Source organism: Schistocerca gregaria, chromosome 6 (genome assembly GCF_023897955.1).
Source record: "Schistocerca gregaria isolate iqSchGreg1 chromosome 6, iqSchGreg1.2, whole genome shotgun sequence".
In the NCBI taxonomy this organism is placed as follows: domain Eukaryota; kingdom Metazoa; phylum Arthropoda; class Insecta; order Orthoptera; family Acrididae; genus Schistocerca; species Schistocerca gregaria.
In genome coordinates this window covers 494,501,313-494,527,201 of record NC_064925.1, presented here as the reverse complement: position 1 = coordinate 494,527,201, position 25,889 = coordinate 494,501,313, and the positions used below count along the sequence as shown (strand labels likewise).

The 25,889-nt window shown below is 40.1% G+C and overlaps 1 protein-coding gene across 1 annotated transcript in view; it reads left to right on the top strand.

Moving 5' to 3' along the window:
- Nucleotides 1–25,889, top strand: part of LOC126278921 (uncharacterized) — an 86,562-nt gene that overhangs the window by 11,281 nt on the left and 49,392 nt on the right. Inside the window, exons 3-5 of the mRNA XM_049979196.1 lie at nt 1,337–1,441; nt 1,522–1,689; nt 3,403–3,651. Of these exons, the coding sequence (XP_049835153.1) occupies nt 1,337–1,441; nt 1,522–1,689; nt 3,403–3,651 (522 nt within the window). The remainder of the gene's footprint in view (nt 1–1,336; nt 1,442–1,521; nt 1,690–3,402; nt 3,652–25,889) is intronic.

Sequence of the window (25,889 nt, the reverse complement as noted above, 5' to 3'; positions counted from 1 at the left end):
GTGCCTCTGGCTCACATAGTTTAATGGAATGTGAGAAAACATAAAAAATACAATAATACATAATAGTGAATGACTTTTATGATGAACTTTTAACTGTCCTCCAGTACAGCCTGCACGAAAGGTTCCCTATGGGGGGGGGGGGGGGGGGGGGGGAACCCAAACCATATATGACCTCACAAGTGAGATTTTGGGTGATTTAAACATTATCTTATTGTTCTTTCCTATTACTGCACAAAGACATAAGGTTGTGGACCATAAAATTCCATGTGATAAAAAATGTTATGTCATATATTGCATACCTATTGCCTGGACAAAGACTTACCTTCCACACAAAAATCAGTGTCACACTAATGAAAATCTACAGGATTAAAATAAAGTCAGAAAGGAGAAATAAAAAATACGGAAAAGCTTGGTGTTGGGTCAACTCCTGATCTTAATCTACATAAACCACCTATCAGTTCAACTTATGTGAAATGTAGTGTAGTAAAATGTATAACGACACATATCATGTCGCATTTTACATTTTGTTGGTCTTTTTGATAAACCTCTGTAGGGTGACCTCTGACAACTTTCTCACAACATACTGCAAGTTATGTCCATTGCAATTACTATTGCCTTCACAATTCTATGACTTTTTCATTTTACTGGAAGAAATTAATAACAAAAAACTATCACAACATCCCGTACTCTACAAAAGGAAGGGCTGTGGCTTTCTCTTTACTAATAAAAAAGTTGTTCACTAGTAGTTTCTCGTGAGCAGATTAGCACTAGTTGTAACTGGTAGATAGTTTAGTTTACTTACTCTGTGGTGACTATTTCTGCCTATTAACATACAAAGTGATTTGTTCTACCTCTTTGAATGATCCTCTTTCGTGATGGAATTTGAGGATATAATGTGAGAATGAATGAATAACTGAATGGCAAAATGAATATCTCCCAATGCCACAGGATTTACATTACCAGTCTTTACACAGTGCAGGTTGGCATTAATAGTTGCCATTCATAACTGCTTTCGTTACTGTAATTAAGAACCTTCTTTTCATTAACAAACTGTTTTATTTTAAATTATAATCTGGCAAATAATTTATGGACACATTGCATGACCTGAAAATGATATTCTGTGCAGCTTATAAGTTGGCACAATCCAATATCATATCAGCAAGTTCTCAAGCGTTATATAAATATATATTTTATGTTAATATTATAATTAATATCATAACTCTTTGTCTCAATTATTAAAACCAATGAAATATATTACACTTTTCAAGTCAGCATTAGTAACAGACATTATGAATCAGATATTATATAGTATTAACATACATTTGTTACTTCACAGGCCTCATATGACTACTTGGATTACCTGACAAATACACAACGCAAGCAACTGGACCTGCTTCAATATGAAAAGAAAAAGCGGACTGCACATTTTCATAAGTTAATGGTCAGTACAGGCAATATTTGAATAAAATTACTGTGATAGGTGTTAATTATATGATTATCACCAACTTTTTTTAAACACAGTCTGAAAAAATGACTATCGAAGCCAATCTGGAGGCTCTGAGAAAGGACTACACGCAAAGACTGAAGGAGCTGACAATTCAGAACAAGATTCAAGATATTTATGAAAAGCAGAAAAGAGCAATAGCTTTTGTCAGAATATATGAAAGCATTCTGGCAATACAGAGAAAGGTAACAACACTTTCATTGAAATATACTTTTATTTTAGACTTGTTTCAGGGATGGGAGGGAGTAAGAGGGCCAAGGGAGAGAATGGCAACATTTAACGCCACACAAAATCCAATAATGGTAACTATAATAATTGTGGAAATGGTCAACAACACAAATTAATCTAAATCTAAATTACAAAGGTAAAGACAGAGGCTGATATGAGAGGAAATGTAAGATGGTTCCTACCTGCCTATTGCAAAATTTTCAGCTGAAGCAGGACAAACACATAATGTTAAAACTATGCAGCAACAAATTTAAAATATTCTTCACCAACAGTTTCTTACCAGAGACGAAAAAGAAAACAAAAATGATAGAAGGACAAAGTAACTATGTATTTTTTCACAGGCAAAATTTTCTATTTTTGAGTAGCTTCTGCTCTACCTCAACAATCTTCCTAATTGAACCTTTTCTTTCTCCTGTGTCTGATGATGATGGTGAAGAAACCATATAGGCAGTTTCACTAATATATTAGACCACAGAAGTGAGGTTCACATTTGAGTGTATCTCATCTGATAATACTGGCTGCATAATAATTAGTTCTATCATTGTAGAAGCAGAAATGCAGTAATAAGTATCTGCCTTAGAAACAGCCCCCCTCCCCACCCCCCTCATCCCATACAGTAAGTCTCCCCTCACCCACCCACAGTCCTGGGAACTTTTCCATACCATTACTAAACCTCACTAATTCTTTCCTTTCAAGTCTTCTGCCAGAAGAAGGAGCCTCTGGCTCCGAAAGCTTGCATGTTTTCACGTATTTTTTTACATGTTCTTTCCTGGAACCACTTGGTGAGTAGATTGTTTATCTACCATGTTATATTTTCAAACACTGATTATTTTGGAGCATACCTACACTGCTCTCTTTATAACTGCAAAACTCTTACGTAGGAAGGCTATTCTCTTCAGTCTCTTTAACAAGATGAAAAGCTCCAATAGCTGACAAATGAAAATTACAGGAGAGCATGATTAAGGTTCAATGGTCTGTCTATGAAAACATCAATAGAAACAGAACATAAGCTTTGAATGCACAAGCATGCCAAATGAAATTGGCTGTATTCAAAGAATAGTTCTGGCATTTACCTTCATGGATTCAGGGAAACTATAGAAAACTTAAATCTTGATTGCCAGACATGGATCTGAGCAAATTAGTCTGTAAATATGACTCTCATCAGTCAGACTTACACTTGAATCAACAAGTGCTTAGAAAAAAAGAGATACTTGAAGGAGACTAATGGCCTCCTTACGGAAAAATTCTCCGATCAGGTACACAACCTACTAATGATTTCATTTGTGAGCCTTCAACCACAAACTGAATATCAATGCTGCCATTTTCACTGAGAAGAAGTTGTGCAAGCCATACTGACAAAGCAATTTTTTTCTTTATAAGCACAATATGGTGTAATGTGGGGGAAATGGTAGGTTAGGAGATGATATGAAAATGAGGAAACAATCCACTTAATTTGATACCTAACATTACAAAAATCTAATTTCTAAAATCTTACTGAAATCTGTACACTTGGGGAAACACTCTCTCTGTTTGAATTATTTGCAGTATATTTATTTACAAATAGTGATTTAGTGACTATTAGAGTGTAACTATTTGTAGTGGCCTTTTTATAATGAAATAACATAAAATATTACTCAAAAATGAATTCTAATATATTTGACTATTTTCAGGATGTGCTGGTATATAACAGTGTCTTAAAAGCTTTACAAACAGATTCATACATTCAGAGTCAATGTGTCATACAAACTGTTGAAATGTACCAAATGGCACTAGAAGATGTTGCAACACTTGAAGCTGACAGCAAGACTCTTGAAAAATCAATAATATCCAACATGAAGGCCAAAGAAGCTACCCTTAAAGCTCTAAGGGATGAACTATATGACCTGACAGATGAATGCAAAGCCCTTACATGCAGAGAGGTAACATGATCAATTTATTACAAGTATGTTTCATTATACATGTCATCTTTTTAGTAACCTAGGACAAAAACTGTGTTTTAAATGAGTAACTGCATGCATGATCTCAACAGTAACCCCCTACTGCACATAAATATTCACTTTTGTTTTATATAATTTGCACTCCTTGTCATTATTCACCATACGAAAAGACCTCTTTTACATCACAAAATACAAATGTTGTTGTTGTTGTTGTTTTGGTCTTCAGTCCAGAGACTGGTTTGATGCAGCTCTCTATGCTACTCTATCCTGTGCAACCTTCTTCGCCTTTGAGTAACTACTGCAACCAACATCCTTCTGAATCTGCTTAGTATATTTATCTCTTAGTCTCCCTCTACGATTTTTACTCTCCGTGCTTCCCTCCAATACTAAATTGGTGATCCTTTGATGCCTCAGAACGTGTCCTACCAACTGATCCCTTCTTCTAGTCAAGCTGTGCAACAAATTCCTCTTCTCCCCAATTCTATTCAATACCTCCACATTATTTACGTGATCTACCCATCTAATCTTCAGCATTCTTCTGCAGCATCACATTTTGAAACCTATTCTCTGTTTGTCTAGACTATTTATCGTTCATGTTTCACTTCCATACATGGCTACGCTCCATAAAAATACATTCAGAAAAGACTTCCTGACACTTAAATCTATAATTGATGTTAACAAATTTCTCTTCTTCTTCTTCTTCAGAAACACTTCCCTTGCCACTGCCAGTCTACATTTTATATCCTCTCTACTTCTACAATCATCAATTATTTTGCTCCCCAAATAGCAAAACTCATCTACTACTTTAAGTGTCTCATTTTCTAATCTTATTCCTGCAGCATCATCTGATTTAATTCGACTACATTTCCTTATCCTCATTTTGCTTTTGCTGATTTTCATCTTATATCCTCCTTTCAAGACACTGTCCATTCTGTTCAACTGCTTTTCCAGGTTCTTTGCAGTCTCTGACAAAATTACAATGTGTTCGGCAAACCTCAAGGTTTTTATTTCTTCTCCCTGGATTTTAATTACTACTCCAAATTTTTCTTTGGTATCCTTTACTGCTTGTTCAATGTACAGATTGAATAACATCGGGGATAGGCTACAACCCTGTCTCACTCCCTTCTCAACCACTGCTTCCCTTTCGTGCCACTACACTCTTGTGACCGACATCTGATTTCTGTACAAATTGTAAATAGTCTTTCGCTCCTTGTATTTGATCCCTGCCACCATCAGAATTTGAAAGAGAGTATTGCAGTCAACATTATCAAAAGCCTTCTCTAAGTCTACAAAAGCTAAAAACGTAGGTTTATCTTTCCTTAATCTATTTTCTAAGATAAGTCGCAGGGTCAGTATTGCCTCACATGTTCCTACATTTCTATGGAATCCGAACTGATCTTGCCCGAGGTCGGCTTCTACCAGTTTTTCTATCTGTCTGTAAAGAATTGGTGTTAGTATTTTGCAGCTGTGACTTATTAAGCTAATAGTTCAGTAATTTTCACACCTGTCAACACCTGCTTTCTTTGGAATTGGAATTATTATATTCTTCTTGAAGTATGAGGGTACTTCACCCATCTCATAAATCTTGCTCACCAGATGGTAGAGTTTTGTCAGGGCTGGCTCTTCCAAGGCTATCAGTAGTTCTAATGGCATGTTGTCTACTCACAAGGCCTTGTTTCGACTTAGGTCTTTCAGTGCCCTGTCAAATTCTGCAGGCAGTTTCATATCTCTCATTTCATCTTCATCTACATTCTCTCCATTTCCATAATATTGCCCTCAAGTACACCATCCTTGTATAGACCCTCTATATACTCCTTCCACCTTTCTGCTTTCCCTTCTTTGCTTAGGACTGGTTTTCCATCTGAGACCTTAATATTCATGCAAGTATTTCTCTTTCCTCCAAAGGTCTCTTTAATTTCCCTGTAGGCAGTGTCTATCTTACCCCTAGTGATATATGCTTCTACACCTTTACATTTATCCTCTAGCCATCCCTGCTTAGTCATTTTGCACACTTCCTGTCGATCTCATTTTTGAGACGCTTGTATTCCTTTTTGTTGCTTCATTTACTGCATTTTTATATTTCCTCCTTTCATCAATGAAATTCAATATCTCCTCTGTTACCCAAGGGTTTCTACTACCCCTTGTCCTTTTACCTACTTGATCCTCTGCTGCCTTAACTATTTCATCTCTCAAAGCTACCTATTCTTCTTCTACCATCTTTCTTTCTCACGTTCTTGTCAATCTTTCCCTAATGCTCTCTGTGAAACTCTATACAACTTCTGATTCTTTACAATTCAATACAAATATAGTAAAGCCTATGCTGGTATTTGAATAATGAAATTTTTTAATGCAAATGAGGGAACTGATTATGTTAGTCCATTACAGACTATATGCTACAGTAAAGGTATATTATATGTTTGAATTTGTATTGGTCCTATAAATCCTGATTTTGTATATAGCTTGCACATTTGATATAGGACAAGTATGATAAATATCTAACAGAAAGCATTATCAAACAATGAAGAAATGAGCATTTGAAAGAAACTTTTGAATAAGAAGAACAACTTTTTCCGCATCTAAAATCTATTTCAACATTGGTGTTCCAGTTGTTACATGACATCTGATTCAACCTTCCCTCAGTCAAAGAATTATTCACTGCAACACATTTGTGGAAATGGAATTGTGCTCTGTTTCTACATGAATCATTTGATTTTTGTTTGGGATGTTTGCATATTATGTCAAACTTGAAGAATGTAGGTTGTGGGATCTATTTTATTTATTTTCATCTTATTTTGGCCGTTCATGTTGTTGTAAGCATTTTCTTAAAGGACAGCCAAAATGAAACTTACCTGAAAACTGTTTTCCCCATTTCCAGTGAGGAGGTAATTGCAAATTAGGACAAGCACATCAATGTTCACATTTTTCAACACAAAAAGCAAAGAGCAGTTCTCTTTCCACCACTCCACACTAAACCATTAGAATACATACAGTTCATATATAAGGCTGCTAAAGTTGAAAGAAATCATTATCTCCAGATTTGAGGACATGCACAGATTGAGGCTTGAAGCTTGATCAGGAGCACATCTAGATGTTGAGGATGTGACCCGGCAGTAGCCATGATGGATTCAGAGTTCAATGCAAAACACATGAAACTGTTGACACTGGATAAATACAACAAAAGACAGACTATAAGAAATGAAAACTGAGACAAGAGAAAAAAATTAAGAGGTTTTACAGAAATAAATTCAGCAAGAAGTTGATTCCATGGGCAATAAAAAAAATGGGACTTGTCTTGGGTAGTCCATGGAATGATTTGATTAAAACAAGACACAGCAAATAATTTGAACCAAGAGGCAGTTGTTACCTTGTCACATTTATTATAACTTTTGAAGATTCACTACCAAATACTTGGTTGGAGCACAGAAGCATACAGTCATGTCAAGCAACTTGGATACTGAACCAGAAGATGGGGCAAGCAGATACATCACAAACTGAATAGTTACTAGCAGTTCAGACATGTACTCCTGGAGTATTACTAGCCACAGCAAAAAGAAATTGAAAGATAACCATTATTATTAATTTGACTTCTATCTACAACCTGTTACACAATGTTAAATAAATCCATAGAAATTCCTAGAATTGATAGCTAGATCAGGCCCTGAGAGAGGAGGATTTGTTAGTATTATTTGTACTGTAAATGTCACAAGGTGTACAAGACATGTTTGTAGACTGTGTAAAAGACAAATTGGAAATATTTTTAAACGGTCTGGATCAGAGAGGCTGAATGGATGGCAAAGAAATGAGATGGTATTTTAGGGTATAATTATAGGCAAAAATGTTGAGGGTATCACATAGCTCTACCAGAATTAAACTAATGATGGGACAGAATAAAGATGCAAATAAATTTGGGTCTCCGCAAGCATGGGAAAAAATGCCAACAGAAGCACCCAACAACTGCAATGTACAAATAAAGAAAACTGAGGAGAAGGGCAAGAGTAGCTACAGCAAGTGGATCAAGTTGACTTTGGAATTACTGAACTAGCCAATGAGAACAATAAAAACAGCAGTAGTTATGAAAAAAATAGCGACTTTTGGAAGTGGGTATATATGCTAATGAAGACGAAAAAGAGGAATTAAATGCACATGCAGAAAGAGAGGTGGAGAGAAATGGATATCCAGAGAAAAAAAATTACATAAGAAGATAGATAGAAGTGTATACAACAGGAGTAATTATCCCAAATCAGTGTAGTGAGTGAACCTTTGCTACTCAATCCACTGCATACTTTATTATGAATAAGGCTGCTAGATTATTGTAAAGATGTAACTGAGATAAATCTTGCATTAAATTACACAAAATGGAGGCCAGATACATGACAACATAGATAGTTACGTGATCTCTCAGGTTTTCTCCAAATTATTGATTAATAATGTGGTTCTAGGTGTTCTGCAGAGTTATTGTTTCCATGTTATGCATAATATTTCAATGACTGACCCAATTGTCTTCTTCAGTGTCTGCCTGGACTCAAACCAGACTGTGATCTACTGTTGACCACACATCACTATTTATAGCCAATATAGCCAAGTTCAATTCCCAGCACCTGCTGGTTTTGATGCTCTTTTGTTTATCAGAACCTGGACTGTTTCCACAAACCATAAACTCTCGAAGCATTTTCCAACTCTGGTGGATGTAATGCCCAACGATATCTAAATAAACTGAACACTGGACCCCACCCACTGCATAAATGAAATCTCCGTCCCTGTTTACTAGATTTTCTGACATCTTCATTTAGATGGACTCCTCAATTATGCTCTCCCAGAAATTTGGCTTTTGTATCGCAATACTGGACTCACCATATTTCATTTCATGATTATATTTGAGGCAGTGTTCAGTGACAGCTGATTTGTCTGGTTGTCTTAGTTGGGTGTGTTGTTGTTCCTTGCATTTCTCTTTGAGTGTTTCCAGTAAGACATGCCACATTTACATGGAATGTCATACATACCCAGCGTTTGGAGACCAAGATCATCTTCAAATTACAAAGAAGAATTTTCAACACTGCAGTAGTAGCGTCACGTTTTTAATGGCAGCTCAGATACACATGTGCTCTGAAGCAAGCTGATAAGGCAAGAGGTGCAGAAAATCTGCCAAATTGCCACTGCCTGGGCTGTTAGCAGCATGACTTACTGCAAAATTGATATGTCCAACATTAAGCAGGTAATAAAATGTGAACATAAGCTATCAGTAAGTGTGTGTTGCACAGTTGGAGACAGCACACTACTTATCACGCATGTCTTCATCTCCTTTCATCATATTGCACAAAACAAAGATAAAGATCAGAGTGTGTAAGTTTTCTATACCCACTATGATTCAGGAAATTCGGTGCTAAAGACTTCAGTTCATGGAGCTCAAACATATTCAGACAAGGAGAGCCTTGTCAAAGAATTGACAACACCTACAAATAGTGTTCCTAAGGAATTGGTACTCACATCACCAAACTGAACAATCAGTCAAAAACAAGAATGCATGAGAAAGGGGTTGAGACTGACTGAGAAAGATAAGCCAAAAACTACGCATGTTGGTCAACTGTGTGTGAAAAAGATCGCTAGACTCCTACAGAAACATGGTACTAGTGAACTCCCCCCCCCCCCCCCCCCCCACACACACACACAAATACAATAAAAAGTCTTTTTCACAATGTTAAAGTGTGGTGTAACATGTTGATTCTGCTGAGTAACATGTTTCACTTCTAATCACTTATTTGTCAATGTCAATGAAATTCACTAACAGCCATGCAACTTAAGATGTTATTTCATTTTATTTTAAAGGCTACCAGTTTCAGCATTTCACTATACCATCTTTAGGCCCCACATGCATCTTCTTTCCACATAAATGAAATGCTGAAACTGATAGACTTCAAAATAAAATAAAATAACATCTTAACTTACATGGCTACTGGTGAATTTCATTCACACTGATAAGTACTTAACCAACTGATGTCCCCAATCCATGATGGACCAACAGAGATCTAGCCACTTATGTCGACAAAAGATGTTCATGAAAGCCGGAAACATATTGCACGAAGTTGTTAAGTGTGGAACACCCTCATGTACATGCCCTGGTTTGCCATATGTGCTGATTTGGTGTAAAAGATGTCAGCTTAACACTTTATATATACTAAGATGGTATCTGTTCTTTTGGACATGTTCGAAAGAACAGGTACCATCGGTAACCATGCAGCTCGTTAGAATGAAATGAGCTCCCTTAGCCGCTTACAGGCGTTGACATACGTCAACGTGGACAGATGAAAATGTGTGCCCCGACCGGGACTCGAATCCGGGATCTCCTGCTTACATTGCAGACACTCTATCCATTTGAGCCACCAAGGACACAGAGGATAGCGCGACTGCAGGGATTTATTTCTGGCACACCTCCCGCGAAACCCACATTCTCAACGTATTGTTCCGCACTACATTCATAGTGCCGCCGCCCATTATACTCATTACTAGCGGCGCGTTACCGATTCTCGTAAGAGTTCGGGCACTGTTTGTTCATTCACACAGAAGAAGAAGATGGTCCAGTGGCCAGTGAGCCTTACCTATTTCAAGACTTACCAAGTGGGAAAGCGCCGGTAGACAGGCACAATAAAATAACACACAAACAAACACACACACACAAAATTTCGATCTTTTGCAACCAGCGGCTGCTTCGTCGGGAAAGAGGGAAGGAAAAGGAAAGATGAAAGGATGTGGGTTTTAAGGGAGAGGGTAAGGAGTCATTCCAATCCCAGGAGCGGAAAGACGTACCTTAGGGGAAAAAAAGGATAGGTACATACTCGCGCGCGCGCGCGCACACGCACACGCACACGCACACGCACACGCACACGCACACGCACACGCACACGCACACACACGCACACACACACACACACACACACACACACATCCATCCATCATACACAGACACAAGACGGTATATATATATATATATATATTAAAAACAAAGATTCCAAGACTTACCAAGTGGGAAAGCGCCGGTAGATAGGCACAATGAATAAAACACACAAACACACACACAGAATTTCGAGCTTTTGCAACCGGCGGCTGCTTCGTCAGGAAAGACGGAAGGAAAAGGAAAGATGAAAGGATGTGGGTTTTAAGAGAGAGGGTAAGGAGTCATTCCAATCCCGGGAGCAGAAAGACTTACCTTAGAGGGAAAAAAGGATAGGTATATACTCGCGCGCACACACACACACACACACACACACACACACACACACGCACGCACACACGCACGCACGCATATCCATCCATACATACACAGACACAGCAGATTGGTCTGCTTGTGTCTGTGTGTGTCCTAATGATCCAACTCCCCAAAACACTATCCAAATTGAACCCTGCCTGGAACAGTTCCGTCCTCCATCACAGTGGGACCCACCTCCTCTTCCTCAAAATCACCCTCTCCAAACCTTCCAGGAATTTCTCACTTCCAGCCTTGCCTCTCAATCTTTCTTGAAAAACCTTAATCCTACTCCCAACATCACCACAGCCGAAGCCCAAGCTATCCGTGATCTGAAAGCTGACCGATCCATCATCATTCTTCCGGCTGACAAGGGTTCCACGACCGTGGTACTTGATCGTTGGGAGTATGTGGCTGAGGGACTGCGTCAGCTTTCAGACGACTCTACATACAAAGTTTGCCAAGGTAATCCCATTCCTGATGTCCAGGCGGGGCTTCAAGGAATCCTCAGAACCTTAGGCCCCCTACAAAACCTTTCACCTGACTCCATCAAACTCCTGACCCCACCGACACCTCGAACTCCTACCTTCTACCTACTTCCTAAAATTCCCAAACCCAAACATCCTGGCCACCCCATTGTAGCTGGTTACCAAGCCCCCACAGAACGTATCTCTGCCTACGTAGATCAACACCTTCAACCCATTACATGCAGTCTCCCATCCTTCATCAAAGTCACCAACCACTTTCTCGAATGCCTGGAATCCGTACCCAATCTGTTACCCCCAGAAACCATCCTTGTAACCATTGATGCCACTTCCCTATACACAAATATCCCGCACATCCAGGGCCTCGCTGCAATGGAGCACTTCCTTTCACGCCGATCACCTGCCACCCTACCTACAACCTCTTTCCTCGTCACCTTAGCCAGCTTCATCCTGACCCACAACTTCTTCACTTTTGAAGGCCAGACATACTAACAATTAAAGGGAACAGCCATGGGTACCAGGATGGCCCCCTCGTATGCCAACCTATTTATGGGTCGCTTAGAGGAAGCCTTCCTGGTTACCCAAGCCTGCCAACTCAAAGTTTGGTACAGATTTATTGATGACATCTTCATGATCTGGACTCACAGTGAAGAACAACTCCAGAATTTCCTCTCCAGCCTCAACTCCTTTGGTTCCATCAGATTCACCTGGTCCTACTCCAAATCCCATGCCACTTTCTTTGACGTTGACCTCCATCTGTCCAATGGCCAGCTTCACACATCCGTCCACATCAAACCCACCAACAAGTAACAGTACCTCTATTATGATAGCTGCCACCCATTCCATATCAAACGGTCCCTTCCCTACAGCCTAGGCCTTCATGGCAAACGAATCTGCTCCAGTCCTGAATCCCTCGACCATTACACCAACAACCTGAAAACAGCTTTCGCATCCCGCCTCTACCCTCCCGACCTGGTACAGAAGCAGATAACCAGAGCCACTTCCTCATCCCCTCAAACCCAGAACCTCTCACAGAAGAACCCCAAAAGTGCCCCACTTGTGACAGGATACTTCCCGGGACTGGATCAGACTCTGAATGTGGCTCTCCAGCAGGGATACGACTTCCTAAAATCCTGCCCCGAAATGAGATCCATCCTTCATAAATCCTCCCCACTCCACCAAGAGTGTCTTTCCGCCGTCCACCTAACCTTCGTAACCTCTTGGTTCATCCCTATGAAATCCCCAAACCACCTTCCCTACCCTCTGGCTCCTACCCTTGCAACCGCCCCCGGTGTAAAACCTGTACTATGCACCCTCCCACCACCACCTACTCCAGTCCTGTAACCCGGAAGGTGTACATGATCAAAGGGAGAGCCACGTGTGAAAGCACCCACGTGATTTACCAACTGACCTGCCTACACTGTGACGCTTTCTATGTGGGAATGACCAGCAACAAACTGTCCATTCGCATGAATGGACACAGGCAGACAGTGTTTGTTGGTAATGAGGATCACCCTGTGGCTAAACATGCCTTGGTGCACGGCCAGCACATCTTGGCACAGTGTTACACCGTCCGGGTTATCTAGATACTTCCCACCAACACCAACCTATCCGAACTCCGGAGATGGGAACTTGCCCTTCAGTATATCCTCTCTTCTTGATATCCGCCAGGCTTCAACCTCTGCTAATTTCAAGTTGCCGCCGCTCATACCTCACCTGTCTTTCAACAACTTCTTTGCCTCTGTACTTTTGCCTCGACTGACATCTCTGCCCTTACTCTTTGCCTTTAAATATGTCTGCTTGTGTCTGTGTATGTGCGGATGGATATGTGTGTGTGTGCGAGTGTACACCTGTCCTTTTTCCCCCTAAGGGAAGTCTTTCCGCTCCCGGGATTGGAATGACTCCTTACCCTCTCCCTTAAAACCCACATCCTTTCGTCTTTCCCTCTCCTTCCCTCTTTCCTGAAGAAGCAACCATCGGTTGCGAAAGCTAGTAATTCTGTGTGTGTGTGTGTGTGTGTGTTTGTGTGTTTTGTTCATTGTGCCTATCTGCCGGCGCTTTCCCGCTTGGTAAGTCTTGGAATCTTTGTTTTTAATATATTTTTCCCATGTTGAAGTTTCTTTCTATTTTATTTACATCATCATTAATTTGAACCCAACAATTTAAAAGATGGTATCTGTTCTTTCGGACTTGTCTGATTTTCATCTGTCCCCGTTGAAATGTCAACGTCTGTAAGCAGCTAAGGGTGTTCATTTCATTGTAATTTTATTCTAACGAGCTGCATGGTTACCGATGGTATCTGTTCTTTCAGACATGTCCAAAAGAACAGATACCATCGTAGTATATACATAGTTAAGGCTCACTGGCCACTTGACCATCTTCTTCTTCTGTGTGAATGTACAAACAGTACCCAAACTCTTACGGGAATTGGCAATGTGCCGCAAATAATGAGTATAATGGGCAGGGGCACTACGAATGTAGTGTGGGACAATACGTTGAGAATGTGGGTTTCGCGGGAGGTGTGCCAGAGATAAATCCCTGCATTCGCGCTATCCTCTGTGTCCTCGGTGGCTCAGATGGATAGAGCATCTGCCATGTAAGCAGGAGATCCTGGGTTCCAAGTCCCAGTCGGGCCACACATTTTCATCTGTCCACGTTGACGTATGTCAACGCCTGTAAGCAGCTAAGGGTGTTCATTTCATTTTAATTTCAGCTTAACACTTTGACAAGGCACAACAGCAAGTGTGTGTGTCTCCACCTGCTGTGGAGGTGCATTTATATTTTGGTGTTGTAGCTTGGTGCTGCCTTGAAAGTCATTGACCAAAGGGTCTGGGTGATAATGTCAACAAGTGAACATAAGAACAATCATTCTGAGATGTTATGTCAATACAGCAGTACATATTGTGAGCTATGAGTTATGAGAGATCCATATCATCTGCAGTTGTAAATGAAATTGTACAGAGGAAACATTGTGAGTAGGATACAGAAGGGTTATCACAAAAATGATTACATTATTTTAATAACTTAAATAGATCAGAACTCTCTTTCAGCACCCACGCACTGCAAAAGGCAAAGAAGTCACACATCATGGTCTAGCGGCATTGTATCACTGGTCCACTACAGCAAGTAATCTCAAGAAAGGCAACCACAAAGATATTTGTACGGTAACATTAGCACACATACTAGCTGGGTGACAGATGGTGTAGGAAGTGGAACACATCACAACCAGAAACCCCAAACATTACACTCCATTGGGTGTGTATTGCATTCAGTACAAATGTGGTTTGTCTTAAGTCGGGCAGACTATCAGAACAGTCGAGGATACATGTGAGGAACATCAGTGACACGTCTTGCTAAAAGAACCAAACAAATCAGCTGTCGTCGGGCACTGCCTCCAGCGTAATCATGACATGAAATATGCTAAGGCCAGTATTGTGGTGCAAACGCCAAGTTTCTGGAACAGAATAACCAAGAATTTATCAAATTAAATATGCCAGATCTAATAAACAGGGGCAGGGGCTCGATTTATACATGGCTTGGGGTCCAGCACTACATTTATTTACATTGTGCTGGCCATTACATGAACCAGAGTTGGAAAATACTGGGAGAATTTATGTTTTATGGAATATCACTGCAGGCTGTGAAAATCAAAAAAACCATCAAAACTTTACTGGGCATCAGGAATTGAATTTAACTATAAATAACAGCACACGGCCAACAATAGTGTCCAGGGAGTGAGCACACACAACAGCAAAACTTGTAGCATCTGAAGATGATGTCTGTGCCAGCTGTTGAAACATTGTGCATAAAATGGAAACAACAATTCATCAAAACACTAAGAAGCACACTATTAAATAGTTATGAACAGCATGAGCAAGTATTTAAGGAACAAGAAACAACATGAAACACATATGTTATTGTTGAATGAATGTAGCAAATAGGAGTGAGAGAACGAGAGAGAGAGAGAGAGAGAGAGAGAGAGAATGCTGGATTGGGTCACCACCCCACTGGTTTGATGTGAATTGCCACAACTTCCTCTCCTGTGCTAACCTCTTCGTCTCACAAGGCACCCCTTGAATGTGAGGTTGTAAGTTCAGTTTTTAGTAAGGCTCATTTGAGAGCACTGGGTTAACAGTTATGACAGGAAAAATATTATCTGCTAATGACTCAGTGTTTGCATTAGGAAGGTGACAGAAAACGAGTGCCCGGAAGTTGAAGAGATCAACCTTCTACAGGATGTATGTATTACACTTTTCAAAATAGACATCTTTGACATTCAAGAAATGTTCAAAACAAACTATCAACTTGCAGCAGGAACACCAAATGAAAAATGGTGCACAAAAGTGATCATAAAGGTTCACACCATCAAGGTCGAAGGTGAATGTATAGGATGTTCATCTAGGAATCCACTCGTATAGAATGCATGTAGAATCTATTGGCATAACAGCATGATGAGAACTAATGGAATGTGATGGCATGCAACTGAATGTGAAACAGTCTGTTGTAGAGCTTATCAAGAAACTGGCTATCCTTTAAGGTATAGTTGCAGACAGTGCAATAATGTTTTATAGGCAGGGAAAAAACAAATGTCCAGAGGCTGAATTTGTCCAGTGAATCTAGGTGGTATGAATTACAATGTCACACACTTTTCATGAGACATAGTTTGCTTTAAAGGACTATGATTTTTATATGCAAACCAGGAAGCAAGAAAAAGCAAGTTATTTTGACCAGCTACTGGCCAAAAGCAATGCTCACACCATAGTTGCAGTTCTCTTACATCCATTTTGCCACTTTTGCTTGCTTTGACATAAATATTCCATATTGACCTTGCAAGATCATGCACATGAGGAAGAGCTGTAGGGAACAATGCACCTCCAACTTCTTGCAGCACAATAAATAACTTTTTAGCCGATATACCATCTGATTAACAGTTGGCATAGTAGTACACGAATGCATTAAGGCACTGACGTTAGTTGATCTTGATATGGCTCTCTCGGTATCTCTAATTTCCACAGTCCCTTTCACATGGATTTCCTCTTCTTCAAATCCCATCTGCTTAAGGTTGAACACAAATTCCTTACTGAACAACGGGATAAGTTTATTTATCCCATCTACAAATTTTCAGGCCAGTTCCACAATTTGCTGTGCATTGTCTAGTTCATACTTTTTTTTTGAAATTTCATTATTTTATGTCTTCCAGTTCTATACCACTGTTTGATGTTACGCAACCATCCACTGCTTCCCTTGAAATCACTTTAACCAATGTTGCACGTAATTTTATGTGCATAAGATAGTATGTCAGTATCTTGCACATCCTGTAAATTATATCGAGCATTCTTTAAGTGTGCAAACACCAATTTTTGTAACAAGTGTACCTTGTCCTCTCGAATATCCTTAGTTTTTCTTATGCACCACATGGTCATATTGTTGTGGACTTAATCGAAATCTGTTTTTTCTACATGGCTTGACACCTACTTCAGTATCACTTTCACTTTTTATGTATGTATTGTCATCACTGTAGTCCTCATGCACATTGTCTGCACAGTTGAGAGTATGTGATACCACACATTGCACTGACTCATCTTGTAGAAATGCTAATATTTTATCTGACATTTCTTTCTAACTCTGCAAAATTCCTTAGGTTCCTTTCTGATGAACTGTCAACTTTGGCAACTGTTATAGATATAAGGCAATGTTTGTTTTGTTTCTTGTTGCCATGCTCTGCTTTGTATCAATGCCACAAACAGTGTGGCAATGTTGTGAGTTACATGTTGACTAAGCAGTTCAACTACGCTCTGTAGCCACACACTGTGCTCACCACTGGAAATCTCCAGTCCTGCCCCTGTTGCCATTAGCAGCCAATATCATGATTGCTTGGTAGACAATATGTAGGGTGTCGAATACCAAAAACATAATTGGCCTTTGGCGACCTTGCACTTACGGAGTTCCCTGTCAGAGCAGCACTTACACCCAAAGTCCTCAAATGTTTGTTTGATGTATCCCAGTCTTTTTCTTCCACTACAGCTTTGCTCTGTGCAGAATCATTTAGTACTAAGAATGTTACTCACTGATGTCTTAACAAATGTCCTATCCCTCCCTGTGATCAATGTACTACATAAAATTCTTTCCTAGCTGATTCTGTGCATAATTTATGGAATCTGAACATGCAAAAAGTAAATACTTAAACCAGCTGCTAACGGGATACCGTCTGTTGTCTGCTCTTATATGAGAGCCACAAAAAGCAGAAGAGTAAAGTACTGTTGAATGTGCTATAGACAAAACAGATGTAGCAGCTATAACATAGGATGAAGTGGATCAAAGAAATGAAGACTGAATGGAGTGCTTTTATGGAGACATTAAGAATGAGGTTTGAGCAGATAATAAAAAACAGTGGGGCTCTCAAGATAAAACTTTACAATAAAAAGGCCCATAAGATGACAAGGTCAAAAACATGCGTATGCACCTGTGTTTACACTATGTCTGTGGGCGGTAATGTACTAAATGGCAATAAAGTGAACAGCACTCAACAGCGATGCATTGAAGTTGAAATGGAATTAAAACAAAGAGTTTGATGTGTAAGTTATTTAGATTGGATAATAGAAGAGTGCAAGTCAGAAATATTTATGAGACACAGTCATATGAAAATGAGACAAATGTAAAAAAGTAAGTAAACTGTTTATTATTTCAAAAGTAATAACCATAACTATTAGTGCAATTTTTCCCAATGTGAAACAAGATGATCAATGCATTCATGGAATTTTTTTTGCGGTTACCTATGGAATCATGATCGTACCTGGGTATGCGCCTCTTTATTCAAAGCATATTGATAGCCACAAATGTCTTTTTTCAGAGCTCAAAAATACAGCAGTCGCATGGGGAGAGATTGGGACCGTATGGAGGATGTGTAAGGACCTCCCAGAACAACTCCTGCAGCATAGTCGAAACAATCTTGGCAACATGGGGGCATGCGTTATTCAATTAGAATCAACTAAAGTACAAGTTGAAAACAGAAAAAGTGTAGCTCCCAAAAAAATGTAAAAAAGCTTTTGTATTTCCTATGTAAGTAAATTATTTTGAAGAGTTTACACCTAATACGTACACCCCAGGTGTTACATGCTTTACCCAATGTCCCTGCTGTCAAGACATCTTTGCGGGTACTGGGTGCGGTTGGGCCACCCTCTCTGCAAGGGGAGTGGCGGGTTCAGCGGCGCACGAGGCGGAGGGTAAATGTGGAGGCTGGCCATGTGGCATCGCCCGCTCTGCCTGTGAGTGGACATATGGCTGCTCCTTCAGCAAGGTCCGATCAGGCACACGGGGGGAGGGGTTTATTAGTTATTGGGAGCTCCAACGTTAGGCGGGTGATGGAGCCTCTTACGGAAATAGTGAAAAGGTCAGGGAAGAAGGCCAGTGTTCACTCTGCTTGCCGGGGGGTCTCATCCGAGATGTGGAGGCGATAGAGAGCACTGGGTGCACCCGACTGCAAATTGTTGCTCATGTCGGCACCAATGACTCCTGCCGTCTGGGTTCATATGTCATCCTCAGTTCGTACAGGCGGTTGGCGAAATTGGTGAAGGCGGAAAGCCTCGCTCGCGGGGTGGAATCAGAGCTAACTATTTGTAGTATCATTCCCAGAACCGGTTGCGGTCTTCTGGTTTGGAGCCAAGTGGAAGGCTTAAACCAGAGGCTCAGACGATTCTGCGAAGATCTGGGGTGCAAATTTCTCGACCTCCACTATCGGGTGGAGAAATGTAGGGTCCCCTGAATAGGTCTGGCGTGCACTACACGCTGGAAGCGGCTACAAGGGTAGCGGAGTACGTGTGGAGTGCACATGGGGGTCTCAGGTTAGGGAATTCCCTCCCTAGGCCCGACAAGACGCCTCCTGAGATGCGGCAAGGCAGGAGTAGGCAAAATGCAACAGAGAATAACAATATTAATGTGCTAATAGTAAACTGCAGGAGTGTCTATAGAAAGGTCCCAGAACTGCTCTCATTAATAAACGGTCACAATGCCCATATAGTACTAGGGACAGAAAGTTGGCTGAAACCAGACGTAAACAGTAATGAAATCCTAAACTCAGATTGGAATGTATACCACAGAGACAGGCTGGACAGTGAAGGGGGAGGCATGTTTATAGCGTTAAGAAATGCAATAGTATCGAAGGAAATTGACGGAGATCTGAAGTGTGAAATGATTTTGGTGAAGGTCACGGTTAAAGCAGACTCAGACATGGTAATTGGATGTCTTTATAGGCCCCCTGGCTCAGCAGCTGTTGTGGCTGAGCACCTGAAGGATAATTTGGAAAATATTTCGAGTAGATTTCCCACCATGTTATAGTTCTGGGTGGAGATTTTAATTTGCTGGATATAGACTGAGAGACTCAAACGTTCATAACGGGTGGTAGGGACAAAGAATCAAGTGAAATTTTTTAAAGTGTTTTATCTGAAAACTACTTTGAGCAGTTAAACAGAGAACCGACTCTTGGCAATAACATATTAGACAAACCCGAACTATTTGAAACAGTTAACGCAGAACAGGGAATCAGCGATCATAAAGCGGTTACAGCATCGATGATTTCAGCCGTAAATACAAATATTAAAAAAGGTAGGAAGATTTTTCTGTTTATCAAAAGTGACAAAAAGCAGATTACAGAGTACCTGACGGCTCAACACAAAAGTTTTGTCTCAAGTACAAATAGTGTTGAGGATCAGTGGACAAAGTTCAAAACCATCGTACAATATGCGTTAGATGAGTATGTGCCAAGCAAGATCGTAAGACATGGAAAAGAGCCATCGTGGTACAACAACTGAGTTAGAAAACTGCTGCGGAAGCAAAGAGAACTTCACAGCAAACATAAACATAGCCAAAGCCTTGCAGACAAACAAAAATTACACAAAGTGCAATGTAGTGTGAGGAGGGCTATGCGAGAGGCGTTCAATGAATTCGAAAGTAAAGTTCTATGTACTGACTTGCCACAAAATCCTAAGAAATTCTGGTCTGATGTCAAAGCGGTAGGTGGATCAAAACAAAATGTCCAGACACTCTGTGACCAAAATGGTACTGAAACAGAAGATGACAGACTAAAGGCCGAAATACTAAACGTCTTTTTCCAAAGCTGTTTCACAGAGGAAGACTGTACTGTAGTTCCTTCTCTAGATTGTCACACAGATGACAAAATGGTAGATATCAAAATAGACGAGAGAGGGACAGAGAAACAATTAAAATCGCTCAAAAGAGGAAAGGCCGCTGGACCTGATGGGATACCAGTTCTATTTTACACAGAGTACGCGAAGGAACTTGCCCCCCTTCTTGCAGCGGTGTACTGTAGGTCTCTAGAAGAGCGTAGCATTCCAAAGGATTGGAAAAGGGCACAGGGTCATCCCCGTTTTCAAGAAGGGACATCGAACAGATGTGCAGAACTATAGACCTATATCTCTAACGCCGATCAGTTGTAGAATTTTGGAACACGTATTATGTTCGAGTATATTGACTTTCCTGGAGACTAGAAATCTACTTTGTAGGAATCAACATGGGTTTCGAAAAAGATGGTCGTGTGAAACCCAGCTCACGCTATTCGTCCACGAGACTCACAGGGCAATAAACACGGGTTCACAGGTAGATGCCGTGTTTCTTGACTTCCGCAAGGCGTTCTATACAGTACCCCACGGTCGTTTAATGAACAAAGTAAGGGCATATGGATTATCAGGCCAATTGTGTGATTGGATTGAAGAGTTCAAAGATAACAGAACGCAGCATGTCATTCTCAATGAAGAGAAGTCTTCCGAAGAAAGAGTGATTTCAGGTGTGCCGCAGGGGAGTGTCATAGGTCCGTTGCTATTCACAATATATATAAATTACCTTGTGGATGACATCGGAAGTTCACTGAGATTTTTGCAGATGATGCTGTGGTGTATCAAGAGGTTGTAACAATGGACAATTGTACTGAAATGCAGGAGGATCTGCAGCAAATTGACACATGGTGCAGGGAATGGCAATTGAATCTCAATGTAGACAAGTGTAATGTGCTGCAAATACACAGAAAGATAGATCCCTTATCATTTAGCTACAAAATAGCAGGTCAGCAACTGGAAGCAGTTAATTCCATAAATTATCTGGGAGTACACATTAGGAGTGATTTAAAATGGAATGATCATATAAAGTTGATCGTCGGTAAAGCAGATGCCAAACTGAGATTCGTGCGAAGAAACCTAACAAAATGCAATCTGAAAACAAAGGAAGTAGGTTACAGTATGCTTGTTCGCCCACTGCTAGAATACTGCTCAGCGGTGTGGGATCCGTACCAGATAGGGTTGATAGAAGAGATAGAGAAGATCCAACGAGAGCAGCGCACTTCGTTACAGGATCATTTAGTAATCGTGAAAGCGTTACAGAGATGATAGATAAACTCCAGTGGAAGACTCTGCAGGAGAGACGCTCAGTAGCTCGGTACGGGCTTTTGTTAAAGTTTCGAGAACATATCTTCACCGAAGAGTCCAACAGTATATTGCTCTCTCCTACGTATATCTCGCGAAGAGACCATGAGGATAAAGTCAGAGAGATTAGAGCCCACACAGAAGCATACAGACAATCCTACTTTCCACTAACAATACGAGACTGGAATAGAAGGGAGAACCGATAGAGGTACTCAGGGTACCGTCCGCCACTCACCGTCAGGTGGCTTGCAGAGTATGGATGTAGATGTAGATGTAATGTCAACCAAATACACCATCTCTCAAACAAACTGCAAGAGACACGTGCAAAATTTATTTGGACCACAGCATGCAAAGAGGCTTTACTATCACTGAAGTCATGCTTAAAATTGCTCCGCTCTCCCTCTGTGCCTGGCTACATTTACATCAGACACACATTTAGTATCAGCCACTTATATTTCACAGTGTGGCAAAGGTGGGAAAATCCAAATAGATTGCAGCAGTCCATAGCTCATATTTCCAAAATACTGTCAGTGGTAAAACTAAATTACTCACACACAGGTTAGGAGACCAAACTATCATAATTCCATGCATCAGTATTCCTCTTGAAACAGTCCAACACCTACAAACGTTCCTCAGTAATTACAGTTATTCAACTTATTATATTCACACCACATGGACACCCCCCGCCCCCCCTCCACCCCTGATGAAGCCTCATCCCAAATGTAGGTGTTCAAACTATCAAACTATGAGTTTTACATGGACAAGGTGCTCCTCAAACCTGGATTGTAGTTTTCAGTACATGCTGTACTATTTTACTACTACAGCATATGAAGCAGTAAAAATTACATGATAAGAGCTGTTGGGGCTGTAACTGTGGTTAAACATTTTCAGTTTGGGTGAGCACAGAGCCTGCCATCATGCACAATGCCAGTGATAATTCTCACTCTGGCAACACCTAAATATCGGCTACAGTGTCACCCTGCTGTCAACAGAAGATTCAGAAGACAGGGTGATTTGCTTTGAACACATGCTAGCTGCAGGTACTATAGAGTTTCTCAAATATCGCCACAGTGGATTTTACAGATGAAGGCTCTTGCAATGCAGTATATCCATTGGCTGGATATGGACAGTGACACAGAGTGGGCAGTCCAGGATTGCAACACTCACACCACCTAACAAGCAGAGTCTTCACAGTAGTGCTCTTAATGGCCCATACCCAATCATCAGTGGGAGTGGGTGCACAAAGGGTTTGTGGGTCCATTATGGACGCAGTATGGTTGACAGGTATGGGGGCTCTATCCTGTTTACTGTTACTTTACCTGGAAGTGAGCCACGACACTGCAGGTTATGATTCAGGTCCCATCAAGAACTTTGACAATGAGGGGGTTCTATGTATAACAGTCACACAAAAAGCCCAGAATTCGTATTCACAGTTATCCACAACTTCTCCCATATGGATAGATCTGCACTTGAGCATCTCTAGTGGTTGGATAGATCACTGCACACCCAAATGTGGACATTGATAAAAACAGCGTCTTCAGAGAAAAATCTCATCAGTTTACTCTCAACGTACAACTAAATTTCTTTCCGTAACTGCGGCCTCCACCTGAACATACTTCATGGATGCAGGTATAGAGTACTCCTGTACCTGTTTACCCACTACAATGTGCCTAAGAAACACAAAAATGTCTTTATTAACACATAATATATAAAGAGAAAGTCTGAGATCATCCACAATTGGGCATTGAAAGAAATCCAATGGCGACAAGTGAAAATTTGTGCCGGACTAGGACTTGAACCTAAATTTCCTGCTTGTGATGAGTGGTCACCTTAACTACTTCAGATACCCAAGCACACTTCACGTCCAACCCAAATTACCACATGTTGCACACAACAGATGTAATGCCAACTGTCCATCATCATCATAATTGCTCTCAGCCTCACATGATTCCTGCAAAATGTCAAATGAAGAGTGCATTCACACTAAAGGAACCATTGCTTGCCTCCAAGGCACATATATTTATGTGTGTGCTGTCAGTTCTTGCGGACATGATACCTTCAGTGCAGATGCACTTTTCATTTGACATCTTGAGAGGATCGGGTGGGGCCATGAGCAATGAGGATAATGAACATGGGATACTAAGTCTGTAGTGTGCAACATGTGGGAATTTGGGATGGATGTGATGCTAAGCTGAAATGATTCAGGTGACTGCTTGCAAAAAGTGGTAAATCCAGGTTTGAGTCCTGGTCTGGCACAAATTTTCACTTGTTGCCACTGTATTTATTTCAATTTTATTTTATTTTATTCTTTTTTATTTATTTTTTATTTTACACGTCTAGTTCCGTTTGACCAGATTGAGGAGCAAATCTCTAAGGTAATGGAACTCGTCAGTACATGAAATTACAACATAAGAGTGATAACCGATAAACTAAAATGTTTATGAAGCCAAAGAAACACAAGACATAAGTTTATGTAAATGCAATGAACGATATATCACAGGAATCAGATTAATTTTTCAAGGAACTCCTAGAAAGAATAGAAGTAGTGACCCATGCGGAAACTCTTCAGCTTTGATTTGAAAGCGTATGAATTGCTGCTAAGATTTTTGAATTCTTGTGGTAGCTGATTGAAAATGGATGCCGCAGTATACTGCACACCTTTCTGCACAAGAGTCAAGGAAGTGGGATCCAAATGCAGATTCAATTTCCATCTAGTATTAACTGAGTGAAAGCTGCTAATTCTTGGGAATAAGCTGATACTGTTAACAAGAAATGACAATAAAGAAGATATATATTGAGAGGCCAGTGCCTGATAGCAGCTTTTGTCATGAAAACTTATAATGTTGGTTCATTCTGTGACCGTGCTGGAGCCTTTGATTTGTTGACTACAAAATTCTACATGAAAAACCAAAATGATACAGCATTTCTTCTTTCCAGAATGAATGGTGTCTTACCTTCACGACAGGAAATAATAAAACATACTATCTAAACCATATGAATTAAATGAAACTCAGAATAGGTAACACAAAATGTGGTACATTTGCTTCATAGTGGGTACCACAGCAATGCATTTATTAAAAGACAGTGATATTTTCTGCTTTTACTGTATTAACTTCATCTGTTTATAACTAGTTTCAGTCTTCTTCACCATTCTCAAGTGATTTTGTAGTTCTGCAACAGAAAACTATGCATTATATATTGAAATGTCAGTGCTCTTTAATTCATTTTGATTCACAAATGCTGTCTTGTTGATTTGACGGCATTTGTGAAATAAAAGCAATAAAAAACACTAGTTTAAAGACACTGACATTTCAATATGAAAGACATCGTTATCTATCATATAACCACAAAATCACTTGAGAATGGTCTACAAGACAAACTAGTCATGAACAAATAAAATTAATACAATATAAGGTGAAAGTGACACTTTCTTTTAATAAAATGTGGTGTCATACAAATCTCATTATGATGTCCCCTTCTGTTTCTACTAACACAAATCACTTTTTAGTGACTTTTAAAGGTTTGTCCTTCATTGGTGACAGAAGAATACTAATCGAGGATCTAAACTTAACCATACCAGGCACAACCCAAGTGATGGCTCAGCTGGCCTACACCTGGCTCACAGAAAACAATTAAAAGTGGATCACAGAAAATAATTAAATGTCTTAATCTCACAAAAGTGTATAATGCACAATTTGAAAATAAGAGCGTCAATACATGGGAAAACTAATCAAGCTCAGTTTGGTGTTTTGTACTCAGAAGTATACTTCTCCGAGTTGACTTGAAGATATGTATGATGAATTATTTTGCTTGGTTTCAAGTCCATGTTCCCTCACAGAATTATCTTCTGGAGAAAAGCAACTGAAATATTTACCCAGCATAAGGGATCAATAAGAATACTGTGTAAAGTTGATAAAACATATATTGCAAATGCTTTTGGGACTCCTACACACATTTTAAACTTATTTATTCCTTAATAGTATTTGTTGACTGAATTCTGATTTACATAAGACAAAAAAAAAATCCATATAGAGTTTGCCCCCTTGCCTAGGATTAACAGCATAGGTC